This window comes from Opisthocomus hoazin, chromosome 2 (assembly GCF_030867145.1).
Source record: "Opisthocomus hoazin isolate bOpiHoa1 chromosome 2, bOpiHoa1.hap1, whole genome shotgun sequence".
NCBI lineage: Eukaryota > Metazoa > Chordata > Aves > Opisthocomiformes > Opisthocomidae > Opisthocomus > Opisthocomus hoazin.
The window spans coordinates 16,551,354-16,564,974 of NC_134415.1; the positions used below are offsets into that span (position 1 = coordinate 16,551,354).

Here is a 13,621-nt window from a genome sequence, read left to right on the forward strand (position 1 = left end):
TTTATCTCCACCTTAGAATTTGCAAGGCCCAGACTAGGAGAACACTGAGGGTAGTGGGTAGCGTGGGTCATCTGGGGTGTTGTATAATGTAGGATTTCTCTTGGCCAATTTCACGGGTTTTTTATACACAAACCCACATCTGTACTGGTCCTACCAGTTTCCCCTTCCATCAGGAAAGAGAAATAGGCACCCTGAGGGTTAGATTTCTCTGACCTGTTCTAAACATCTACTTTAGTATGAGATTGTGTCCTAGAAGTGGTTATGTCTTTTCATGGACTAAAAAGGAGGACTAATTCAGGTGCAGACCCTTGGAGATGCCTACATGTAGTGGTTGAATTCTACCCCTTCTGGCAGAACAGATTGTCTGGATTGCTTTTTTGTTGCAAGGAACTCTGTGTATCGTTTGTAAACATTATGAGTTAGTTCTGGGCTGAGCTTCCACATTATGAGAACATGGTGTTCCCTTCAAATTCTGGCTAATGTCACTCACAAAGATCTGGAAGTCCACAGAAAACTGATGTGTGTAAAAGATGAGTTTCCATCTGTCCTCTTTTGAGATAATAAAGATCAGCAGGGAGGCACTGGATTAATTTCTGAAGACCATTGTTCATCTTTCCATTTAGGATGGCATTGTGCCTCCTTCCGTTCTGGTAAGGACTCTGGACAAACGGATTATCTTTTGGGTTCAAAACATTACAGGGACTGGGCCTTGAATATTCAAAGTCTTATCTTCAGTTGTGCAGATTTTTGGTGGCTTTCGTTTCTGTTGATGAAGATTTTTAGTGCTTTTTCTGAAGTTTGAGAGCCATGCAGAATAGCCTTGGAAGAGTTTTTCTCATGAAAATTCACATTCCAAGTGTACGTGGAAGTCAGCAAAGTTGTGGCAGAAACAACCTGACTCTTACTACAACTTTTAACAATCTACCTCAGTCAGTAGGAGAGAGAAGATTGTTTTAGGAAATTTGAGCAGCTTTAGTTGAGGAACAAAAGGTGACTACCAAGAGGTTTTGAAATAATCGGGGTGAGCTGTGAGCTTTTCCTCAGTGATTGCATTTACAGTATCTCCATATGAGGATATGAATATCCTTCTCAACTCGTGAAATAAATCCTTTAAGACTGGTATCCTTCCCTTTTTTTTAGCACCATGAGTTGTAGAATATACATGAATGCTGTCCACCACAAACCTCAGCATCTGTTCATGATGTCAATGAAGTTATCTAAATTATCAAACAGCACAGTCTAAACGTAGAGCAGAAATATCTTCAGCTTTGGTTCGGAGATGATGCATCTCCTGAGAGAGTATAAACTTAAACAATTCAGACTGATGTCCAGAACCTCTGGTTGGGAAGGGACATATATTTCATGTAGTAAATGCTTTCTTGGCTTTGTCCTTCTCTCTGGTGATTTCTTCCATGGTGAAACTGTTGCATTCTTGAATAATTTGAAGGAACTGCCTTGGTATTGATAGCTTTGCCTCCTTTTTTGTCTGTGTGATGATGACAGTTCTGAGGAGCTGGAACAGAAATAAAGCTTGCTTTATGGGCAGGAGGTAGGATTGGCTGTGGTGCAGTTCTTTCATAGTTATATCAGGAAAAGCTTCTTTATATAATATTTTGATTTAAATACATGAAATATGGAATACATTTTCTGACTAGAGAACTTAGGATTTTTAGGCCTCTGAGTACAAATAAGGTCCACACAGGCTTGTGCAGTTATAACAACTGTATATGCAAATTAGGTGCACATTTGCACAGCTGCACTTATGCTAACAAGCACCTAAAAGCCATCAGTGCATCCAATTTATGTTGCCTTGTCTTTGTCAGCCTAGCTTTCATCACCAATTATGGCTAACCTCTGTGCCAGTACGCATGTGCGTCTAGCTGTAATCCCCTCACACGCTGGTTTTATATGCACACATCTGACTTTAAAAATGTCCTTTACATTTTTGGAAGCATACATCAGCTTCCTTTTATAACAGCTATCCTAAGTTATACAACAGGCTGTCTCAATGCTTCATTTGCAAGTTGTGAGAAAAACTTAGAAACACATGGAGCAATGTAGACTAAATTATATTAAAAACACAAGGGTTTTTTTTCCTCTTGAACTGCGGTTGTATTTTCCCTGATCACAGCCAGGAGATGAGCGAGCAGAGAAAATAACTCATGTAGAAAAAGGTTTTATCATTCATTGTGAATTACAGAAAATGATTATTTTTTTTTTACTTTACATGAAAGATTATTTTGAAAGTGAGCATTAATTTCTGTGAAAACTAAAATGTTTTTGTCATTCAGGGGTAGTTACACCTTTTCCCTTGCTCTCTGCCCCTTTACCGCCTTCTTGATCTAAGTCCCCTACTGTCATCTCCTGAGGGCAATATCATGCCGTTCTCTCGTTTCTATACTTGCAGCAGCTTTCTGTGCACTAGTCATGCTTTTACCCACAAATCTTACGGCACTCTGTTCATTTAGTTCCCTTCCCTGGAAAACTGTGACCAGCATACAGCACAGTGACCCAAAATACACTATTTTTAATGTGAACTGTAGGAACATAGCATAGCAAGGGGAAAAGTTTAAAACAACAGAAACTGTACATGCACGTCTGTTTTGCCATAACTTGTTCCATCCTCCAAAGGGGGGGGGCTCTGATGGGTTCATTTTTCTCAGGCATTCAAGTCTCTAGCTTACCTTATTTGAAAACCAGTTCTCGTGATCTTCCCAGAACGCGGCCCCCCGAATACCTTTCAGTCTTTGTACTTTCGTCTCTGCCCACCATTTTCTCCCCTGGAGGAAAAAAAAAAAAGAAAAAAGACAAGCTCAGCAAGGTGGCGTAGATAACTTGCCATTGTTCTTGGTTCTGAATGTCTGCTGTTGGTTGCTTAGGTGGGTTGCTGTTGCTCTCCTTGGGTTTATCTCCTGAGCACCTAGTAACTGAATCAACACATTACGAAAGACAAGAGATAAAGTCTGCGCTATTTGGACAACTGAACAGAACATACAGTGTTAAGGGAGCGGCATAGGAATTCCAAATCATCACAGTATGTATCAAAACAATGATATAAATTATATACAAGGAGGATAGGGGTATACGTTCTAAAGTGACTTAAGACTATCTAAATGCTCTGACAGCTTTTTTATTAAAGCTCTGAATACAAATAATGTGTAAGTTGTTAAAAGATTAGTGTATTATCAAATGGTTAATTAAGCATAATAGACTTTAAGAGGTTAATAGATTATTACAGTTGTATGTATAGCCTTGTAGAAGACCTTGATATAGTTACAACTGCTTGTAACAAATACTAAGTCTACAGTATGCCCTAAAACAGCTCTTCACCATTTTGTAGCCACTAATTTACTTATAATGAGACCTAAAAATGCAGACATCCAGAACTTAACTCCTGAAAGACCAGTGTATTCTTCAAACTACCCAACTCTCCTGTACATGAGAGCTCCAGATCTATGGATTTTCAAATGGTTGACTGCTTCTTTCAGAGGGAAAACATTGTTTCTACTACCAGTATCACTAAGGGCAAAATTAGCACTGAGTAATCTGAGAAGCCAATGTCCAGGTTCTGTCCACTCCTTTCCATCAGATTACATTCCCATGGAAGAAGTAGTGATCCCTCAGACCTGCCTGCCTTGTCCCCTTGCCATTCACTGACTGGTTTTGTGTGGTGGTTTCTTCCACGCAGGCCAGATGAATTAGTATTTTGCAGTAGATTTCCTTTTCCAAGAGCATTTATGTGCATCTGTGAGAAAGTACTTTTACACTTCTGCACAGCTCTTCTCTGTGTACATATCAAAGCCTTTGGGCATAATGAGTAGCTCAACTCAAAACAAGGAAGGAGTCAGTCTGAGACGATAACCTGGCTGTCCCCACACGTGGATGTTGTCTGGGGTTAGATGTGGGGAATGGAAGAATATCATAGAATCATAGAAAGTTTGGGGTTGGAAGGGACCCCTAGAGGTCATCTAGTCCAAACCCCTGCAGCAAGCAGGGACACCGCTAACTAGATCAGGTTGCTCAGAGCCCTGTCCAACCTGGTCTTGAATGTTTCCAGGGATGGGGCCTTCACTACCTCTCTGGGCAACCCGTTCCAATGTTTCACCACCCTCATTGTAAAGAATTTCTTCCTTATATCCAGCCTAAACCTACCCTGTTTTATTTTAAAACCATTACCCCTCATCCTGTCACTGCTGTCTCTACTAAAAAGATTGTCCCCATCTTTCCTATAGGCTTTAAGTACTGAAAGGCTGCAATCAGGTCTCCACGCAGCCTTCTCTTCTCCAGGCTGAACAAGCCCAACTCTCTCAGCCTGTCCTCATAGGAGAGGTGCTCCAGCCCTCGGATCATTTTTGTAGCCCTCCTTTGGACCCGCTCCAACAGTTCCATGTCCTTCTTGTGCTGAGGGCTCCAGAGCTGAACGCAATACTCCAGGTGAGGTCTCACCAGAGCAGAGTAGAGGGGCAGAATCACCTCTCTCGACCTGCTGGCCACGCTTCTCTTGATGCAGCCCAGGACACGGTTGGCCCTCTGGGTGCCATCGCACATTGCCGGCTCATTTCCAGCCTTTCGTCTATCCCCAAGTCCCTCTCAGCAGAGCTGCTCTCGATCCTTTCATCCCCCAGCCTGTATTGATACTGGGGATTACCCCGACCCAGGTGTAGGACCTTGCACTTGGCCTTGTTGAACCTCATGATGTTCACATAGGCCCACCTCTCCAGCTTGTCCAGGTCCCTCTGGATGGCATCCTGTCCTTCTGGTGTCTCAACTGTACCACTCAGCTTGGTGTCATCTGCAAACTTGCTGAGGGTGCACTCGATGTCACTGTCCATGTCATTGATAAATATATTGAACTGCACCGGTCCCAGTACGGACCCCTGAGGGACTCCACTCGTCACTGGTCTCCATCCGGACATTGAGCCGTTGACCACTACCCTTTGGCTGCAACCATCCAACCAATTCCTTATCCACCGAACAGTCCACCCATCAAATCCATGGCTCTCCAATTTGGAGAGAAGGATGTTGTGGGGGACCGTGTCAAAGGCTTTACAAAAATCCAGATATGGTGTTTCTGGTCCTATGACGGCTCTTAAAACTGCTCATTATCACAGTATCTCAGTGGGAAGCTGTGCATTAAGGGATGTAAGTAACATTTGCTGTCTGCCATTTGTTTTCTCATGCTGGATTTGTTTCATGTGCCACGGGGTGTCTCTCTTGGGCAGTGTACTTCTTCATCTGGGAGAGGAGAGGGTTGTCTGAATATAGTTATTACTGTGTATAAACGTATTTGGAGGATGCACACTGGAGGAAATCGCCTTGCACTTGAAGCAGAAGGTGGTGAGATTTGCAATGATTTGCAAGTTCTCTGGGGAGTTCGTTCTGCAGAGTCAGACTGGCACCCATGACAGTTCTGCGATGTGCACAGACAAGCTTAGCCTGTACTGTACAGTCTGATGCTCTCCAACAGCCAAGTTGTTGACCACAGAACTCAAACAGACGTTCTGAGCACTTTGTTGCTTTCAGTACAAAATAAAACTGTTCCAGGTGGAGGAGGTACTACCTGTGAAAATAAAATGACAATGCTGGGCAGCAAGTGGGGCTGTGCTCTGCACTGTCTAGAGGCAGTCTGGGCTTATCCAGCTATTTGCTGTCTGGGACAGTTCTACACAGCATGAGGTTTCTGGCTCCATAACCATCTGCAATTCTTGGACTTTGTATCTGCTTAGGGCTTTTTTTCCTCTCTCTCTTTTGGTGGTTTTCTTTCCCGTCCTTACTCTGCCTGATTCTCAGAACACCAGGCAATCTTCACAGAAACAGATGCTAAATAGTCTGTAGTAACAGTAGAGGAGCACCTGGATCACTGTATTTTAACGCTTGTATTTTCAAATAAATTGTCTTGTATATATTTTAGTAAATGGCAATGGAAACAGAGGTGACATGATAAATCAAATTAAAAAATCAAACTCTGCATCAGTATTTCAGACATGGACTCTGACACCTAAAATGAAGAGTTGCTTTGGTCTGCTTCAACTTGTGTAGTCTAGCTATTGAAGAGGGGCAGAAAATCAGACTACAATTATTTCCTCTTGCCCTTTGAGGTTCACAGCCAAGAAGACTTTGAACAACACTCGTAGTTAAGCCTGTGATTTGAAGACACAGTTTGCAGATGAATGTGGGCTATTTTAGAAGGATTTTTCATTCTGTCATTTCTGCAGGTTGGCTCACGGGGCCAGAAATATGGCCCCACCTGCGCCAGTTTGCTTCCTTTGGGGTGGCTTCTGCTAGCAGTCGCGATGGTCTGGGGCAGCCATTGTTCCACCAGAATGAGGAGTGTAACCAGAGAGCCCTGGAGAGGGCTGCGTTGGCAGTGGGATACACAGCATCCCTCTGCTTTGCTTCCCATGCAAGCCAGAAGAACCTGACTCATAACTTTTTGTACAGTTATTGACTCAAATCTGTCCCTGGTGTTATCTCTGTTATGACTTAATAGTCTGTGTTTGGCTCATTAACATTTTAATGACATTCTTCTTGAAGAGAGAAATGCTTTGTGGAAATTGCAGATTTATGGTGTTTCTAGGAAGATAAGTTTATTTCTAGCTAATACGAACCACAGCTCACTGGGACTAAAGTAATGCAGCCTGTGTTACAAGTGTGATTAGTTTTATATCCTATTTTCTTTCCCCCCTCAGAGGACTATGCCCAGCTGTGCAACATTCCTGTTCCAGGATCTCGACGGCCATATGGACAAGACGCTTTGGTTGACTTCGAGGAGCACTACACTCCAGAAACTAATCCTTACTTCATGGAAGACCGTAAGCAAGTTTCTCTGTTATGTAAAGTACTTGAAATGAGGGTTGTAACTTGGATTATTTCCCCGTAGCTGGCTTCATTCTTCTGTTTGCTTCTGAGTAATGTGGCCTATTTATGTTTTAGTTATTCCTATGACACTAGCTTTCAGTCAGGTGTTCTGGTTCAAGAGCCAGTGTTGTATAAGAGTCCAATTAGGCTCAGAGTACAATATTAATTTTGAATATAGTGAAATAGTTTGTGCCAAGTGTACTAAATTTGTATTTACCAACAGATTTACAGCTAAATGACAAAAGGATTGCCAGTTTTCCTTCACACAAATTAATTTTCCTTTGGAGCATGGGAGAGATTTCTTTGGATTACATTTAGTTTAAAAGGAAAAAAAAAAAAATCCCTTCACGCCAGCTTTCCATGATTTTCCAGCAGAATTTATATGGAGGAAATGGGGAGTATGCAGGTCGTTCTCGTTCAACAGAGAAAATGTGCAGCACCATATGGTCAGAGAGTATGCATGCATAGCCTTCAGGCTAGATGGAACGGCCTGCCAAGCAGGGCATGAGGGATTGCATACAGCATCTCGGTTGTACTTGAGGAATATCGGGGTCGTTTACAGGTCTGGCCTTGCTCACCTTTAAGGCTTGGGGGAGAGGAATGCCTACAGATCTCAGCATCTTCCTCAAAATCAGCCACCCTGTACAGGTTGTCCTGGGTTTGGCCAGGACAGGGTTAATTTTCACCGGAATCCAGGAAGGGGCACAGCCGGGTGGGCTGACCCAACCCCAACCTGGCCAAACAGAGCCAGGTATTCCATACCATGTGCCGTCATGCTGGGTTCCGGAGGGGGGCGGCGCAGCAGGAACTCACTCGCGGCTGGGGAGCGCGTGGCGCCGGTCCTATCCGGGAGAGAGGGTCTGTTCTGCGAGTCTGTGTCGTATTTTCTCCTTATCTGTATCCTTGGTGTTACTGTTCCCTCTGTTTGCTGTTCTGTTAAACTGCCCTTATCCTGACCCACCGATTTCTGCCTGTTTCTTTTCATTCTCCTCCGCACCCTGGCGGGGGGAGGGGTGGCCGCGTGGCGCTTTTGTTGCCAGTGCAGCCGAAACCAAAACACAGGTCCAGTGTATTTTGTCACAGTTTTAGAGAAGAAAACTGGAGGTATCAGAAGGAACTGGTAACTTCCCATGCTTTATACATATGGCCTACAAGTTGCTCTTTACCAAAGTGCTTCTCCTGTAAAAGGAGTTATTTTTAAAGTAATAGTAATAGGTCAAAACAGGGTGGGAGGGTTGCAGCACACTGTTAGGCAGGTGATCCGCATTTCTTGCGCACATTGCACTTTATACATTTATACAGAACTACACAAATCAGGTTAATGAGTTCAAATCTATTTAGCATCTAAATGACCTTCTAGCTCTACACAGAATTGTAAAATGTCTTCTTTATATCCAGATGATTCTACTTAAGCAGTACTGAGTGTTGATGTTTAATTGAAATGTCACACAGATGAAAACTACTAAACACAATGAAGAGCCCGGAAGGATGACTGGGTAACCAATGTGATAGATAAAATACTGAGTGGGAAAGAAGCAATTCGCAAGTTATAAGCAGTGGTGAATAAATATGATAAAATTGTGGACAGTTTTGAATCCATAGCCGAGTCCACCGTCTTAGGGACAGAGGCTTAAGAGCTCATGTCTCTTGCTCCCATCCTGTCACTGAATCAGATACAGTGGCAAGCAAATGCATAAGAAGCTCCCAAAGACCCAGCTGTTTAACTGTCCTCATCAGAGGCGTATTCCCTGGCACGTACAGTTGCCACATCTGTAGGGCATCAAAGACTTCAAGGTCACAATCCCACTGCAGTGTGTATGAGGAATACAACAATACCTCCCAGTCCTTGTCAGGGCCATGTACTTCAATGTAATATTTGTCCCCTGTCTGTAATCAACTTCTATAGAACCATTAGAATTGCAACTTGCACCCCATCCAGCTGTTTTGAAGTAGAATATTTTGTGAAGTAGAACGTGCTGTGAGTGATAAATATTTTGGGTTTAGCTAATTAAAATTACAACATACGTAACGTATTTATTTGAGAGAGGGAGAGAAAAAATATGTATCACAGAATCACAGAATAGTAGGGTTTGGAAGGGACCTCTGTGGGTCATCTAGTCCAACCCCCCTGCCGAAGCAGGGTCACCTACAGCAGGCTGCACAGGACTACGTCCAGGCAGGTCTTGAGTATCTCCAGAGAAGGAGACTCCACAACCTCCCTGGGCAGCCTGTTCCAGTGCTCCGTCACCCTCAGAGGGAAGAAGTTCTTCCTCATGTTCAGACGGAACTTCCTGTGCCTCAGTTTGTGCCCATTGCCCCTTGTCCTGTCGCTGGGCACCACTGAAAAGAGCTTGGCCCCATCCTCCTGACACCCACCCTTGAGATATTTATAAGCATTTATTAGGTCCCCTCGCAGCCTTCTCTTCTTCAGGCTGAAAATATATATGTGTGTACATGTGTCTATGTACCTGCATATATATGCACTTACATACTATATGTCAAATAAATTATGCATTTTCTTTATTTAAAAAAAAAAATCTATGTATTGTGGGGGCACCTTTCCGTTTCTTCCACTGTTTTCTAAACTAGCCAAGATCTTCACTTTAAAGGACCCTCATGAGCACTCTGCAAGCTCTATTGGAGGACTTGAGAACATAATGAAACTTGGTCAAGTTTCTGACTACATTGTTCCCACGCATCATGACAGTCTGCTCAGTATCCTCTCTACTGTTGCACTGAGATGTGATTTACTAGGTTCATGGCAGAGATTGTAAGGTTTCCTGCTTAATGTACACTTGTATACATCCTATGTATTACGCATGTTCTTGAGATGTGGCATATGTCAGCATTATGCGTTCAGCGTGTCCAGAATTTATTCAGCGTATGACTGACCAGCATGATCCTTACTAAGAATCCCACCATGACAGAGAAAATCCAGGAGAGAAACAATGTATGTAATCAAAGGGAGGGGGAGTGAAAATGACAGTACAGAAGTTAAATGGAGGATGATACAGAAAGGGCAGAGTAGGAAAGGCAAAGCAGGACAAGAGAAAAGAGGGACTCAAAAACCAAGACATGATGGAGTCAATATAAAAAGACAGGAGAACAAGCACAAAGAAAGGGAGAAATTCATATTCCTAGGTAGCTTTGCAAATCTACATATCACAACTGTTGCAACAATATATATCAGTAAACAGGTTTTAGATAAACCAGTGGTTTGTTTGTGGAGACACTATATTAATTATATGTCAGGAGCAGATGAGGAGATGCATCCTACTCTATTCCACTCCAGCTCCAATTTCCCCTCCATTTCTGTGTGATGTATTCATTATGCTGCTAAACCTACTACTCTCAAATGTTCTCAACTTTTTCCTCAAAAGTCTTTCTGATGCGACGGGCTGCCATCTGCAGTCCTGTTACATCACTGCTCCATGAATAGAAAACTAGTGAAAAACTTGTGCAGGACTAAGAGGAGCGATTCAGTTCTAGAGAGAATCTCTGAACCTGTATAAGTGTCAAATAATTTTTTAAGTATAAATCCTTCCTTATACATAAAAGTAGAACTGTTAAAAAAGCCCTAAGACAGGGAGCACAAAAGGCATTGTACAAACCACTGAATACAGAGACAGCTCTTCAGCCTTGACTACTCACCATCTAGAAGTATGACAAGGCGCAATTGGTAGATTTAGGTATTTGTATTGGCACCAGTTGCTGAAGTACCAGCGAAAGGGTTGTTAACCAAAACCACAACAGGAAAGCAGTCTCTTGATTTCTTTTTACTTTGCTTAAAGCAGTTGAGATTAATATCATTTTACAAGTATATTTTCTTCTAGATAAATTAGAATGCATCTCTTCCCCACACACACACACACCTTATTTTTCTAGAATACTGTTTTAGGGAACTTTTACCCCAAACAGCACTACCACTTCTTACCTTAGTTTCCATAAAGGTTGATACACATAACAATTCAAATCAAAGGTGTTATTTAAAAAAAAAATTATCCTTTAAAAAAATAACATTGTCAAATTATGCCATTTCCATTACAAAAAAAAAAAAAATCACAGATTTTTAACATGAATTAAAAACTTAAGAGTTCACGAAGTTACTCAGTTTTCTTGAAAACATATCTTGAAACATATCACAGCACTTTCCTAGTGCATTTAAAACTCCAGATGGTGCAGATCTGCTAAAGCTGACCTATTTTCTGCAAAGTCAAGTCACATTCCAGTAAACTTCTGAGAGAATTTCAGACTCTCACTGTAGATTTGAGTATACTGATTCAACAGCTTCGTAACTTACCTGTTTGCAATTCTTTCTCCACCCAGGTTTTCTGAACAGCTTTGAGGAGTTACAAGCAGAGGAGTGTGGTATTCTGAATGGATGTGAAAATGGCCGATGTGTAAGAGTCCAGGAAGGCTACACCTGTGACTGCTTTGACGGTTATCACCTGGACATGGCCAAAATGACTTGTGTTGGTGAGGAGAGACTATTACTTCATATTCTTCTGTTTGTCAGACAGCTTAGTCACTTGACCTAAGGAGGGGCTGGAACAAAGGGCTTAGAGAAGATCACCTGAATTGTATGAAATTGTATGCCAACCTTGGTTTATTGCAAAGGCCAGTAAATATTGTTACAGAAATAACTATGTTGGTGTTCCTCAATTCATCTTGGTCACTACAGCTGTGTTCAGTTAAGAGCCTAGAAATGAACAGACACACATTTGTGTAATGAAGCTTAAACTTGTGTCAATAATTTAACACTAATATATGGAACACATGTTTTTAAAAGGCTTCAGTGAGCTAAGAGGATGGAACTAGGTCCAGAGTAGAAGAGTAATTTTAGGAGCAGACTTTTAGAGTGGTTGAATCACCTAAATATGCAGATAACCACTTTGTGGGGTTTAGCCCCTGCTTCTCACCAATTTCAACAGTCAGACCCAACTATTCCTCTCGCTCTCAAACTAGTAAATCTGCACAACTACTAGCCAGGACATCTAATGACTACGTCTTCAATTAAAACAACAAAACATGGGAACGTCAAGTGTCAGTGAGAAGATGAAACAAACCAACACCCCTCGGTGTAGAAGCCATGCATGGGTATTTCGGTTTAAGGTCCGTTCTAATCTTGCTTAGCATTACGCTTTGTAACCCACGGCTGAGGTCTCCCAGCTGTATCATGATAAGCTACCTACATGCCTTGTAACCTTTAGGACTAAATGGCAAGCTGGCCTCCTTAGCGAGGAAAGATGTAGCTCCTGTGTATTTCGGGCCAATGCTGCACAATACTGAGCGCAGGTAGTTTGCTGTTCACAACTATTTAGTTGACAACACCAACAGCTCCTAAAGTATTTGATTTTTTAAAATACAGGTATTATACTAATAACTTGGAGCTTCTTTCTTACAAGCCCCTTTTCAGTCATCAGATAACCTCTAAGTGGTTATTAATTTTTTGTTTTGCAGCTTAGGCTGAATTTGGACTTGGTAATCTAACAGTTTAAGGCCATTTAATACACTATTGATTTCCTATGATAACTTCTGCCTTTTCCCAACTCATCTGTTACAGCTTTTGACCCAGCCTAATTCTACCTGATCTGAACTGAAAATGAAGTTCGCAGTGTGTTCACACAGCATGTTATGCTCCTGACAATGATGGAAATAAATGAGTTTACCTACACACCAGACTTAAGTACATGTCTTTTTATGTCACCTTTTGCAGATGTGAATGAGTGCAACGAGCTGAACAACAGGATGTCTCTCTGCAAGAATGCCAAGTGCATTAACACAGAAGGTTCGTACAAGTGTTTGTGTCTCCCAGGGTACGTACCTTCAGACAAACCAAACTACTGCACACCACTGAACTCAGAACTAGACAGTGAACTGGAGTAGAGGAAAATCTCCACATCCTAAGCCCATATACTCTGCACTGTATAAAGAAAAGGAAGAAAAGTATTTAACTTGAGAAGAGAAGGCACCGGAGTAGCAAACGTAAGGGGAGAAAAGCATTAAAATGTGTCAAAGGTGAGACATGATGGGCTGATTGTATATCAGCTTCACTGAAGTGACAGACCAAATGGACACATTACTCTGTATGAAAGAAATGATCAAGTATATAGTGTGTTCATAAGAAAAAAAAAATCTTTGAAAATAAGCAAAAACAGTGCTGTTACTTTAAACAGAAGAGCTTTGGTGTTTTGGTTGTTTTTTTTTTACTATTGCTTGATTAATTTGGCATTTAAATAGTGATGGAAATATATTACTATGTCATTTTTTGATTGTTCAGTTCCTTGCCTACTGTTTCTTTTCAGATCTTTTTTCTGATCAGTACAAATTCTATGATACAGATATTCTTAGGCCATTTTATAAGAACTGTTACACAGGGTAATGCTCCTCCTTCTCTGGAACATTGGTCAGTGACTTGTTTTTAATTTGCTAGTTGTCTGCCCTGTGGAGCAGGCACCATTTGTTTTCAAATGTTTATATACCTTGGCGAAAAGTCCTTATATTCATTTTGTATTCTGTATGGTTGTTACTGCACTTAAAGTCTTTAGAACCTTTCTTGCCAAGTTCAAAGCTGCTAGTGGACAACATTGGATTCCTTTTGTACATTAAAACAAAAGATTTTAGCTCATGTCTGTATTGTAATGTGTAAATTGAACACAAGAGAGATCTTGTATGATTACCCTAACATATTAAAGCTGTATATTAAAACACAATAAAATTACCTTTTTTTTTAGAAAAAAGCTGTTTACTAATTGTAGGCATT

At 41.5% G+C, this 13,621-nt stretch overlaps 1 protein-coding gene across 8 annotated transcripts in view; it reads left to right on the forward strand.

The window, feature by feature from the left end:
- Positions 1-13,571, forward strand: part of LTBP1 (latent transforming growth factor beta binding protein 1) — a 211,786-nt gene extending 198,215 nt beyond the window's left edge. For all 8 annotated transcript variants that reach the window (XM_075412728.1, XM_075412731.1, XM_075412729.1 and 5 more), the window contains 3 exons: positions 6,690-6,812; positions 11,185-11,334; positions 12,575-13,571. In XM_075412728.1, coding sequence (XP_075268843.1) covers positions 6,690-6,812; positions 11,185-11,334; positions 12,575-12,744 — 443 coding nt within the window. In that variant the 3' untranslated portion in view covers positions 12,745-13,571. The remainder of the gene's footprint in view (positions 1-6,689; positions 6,813-11,184; positions 11,335-12,574) is intronic.
- Positions 13,572-13,621: the final 50 nt, after the last annotated feature.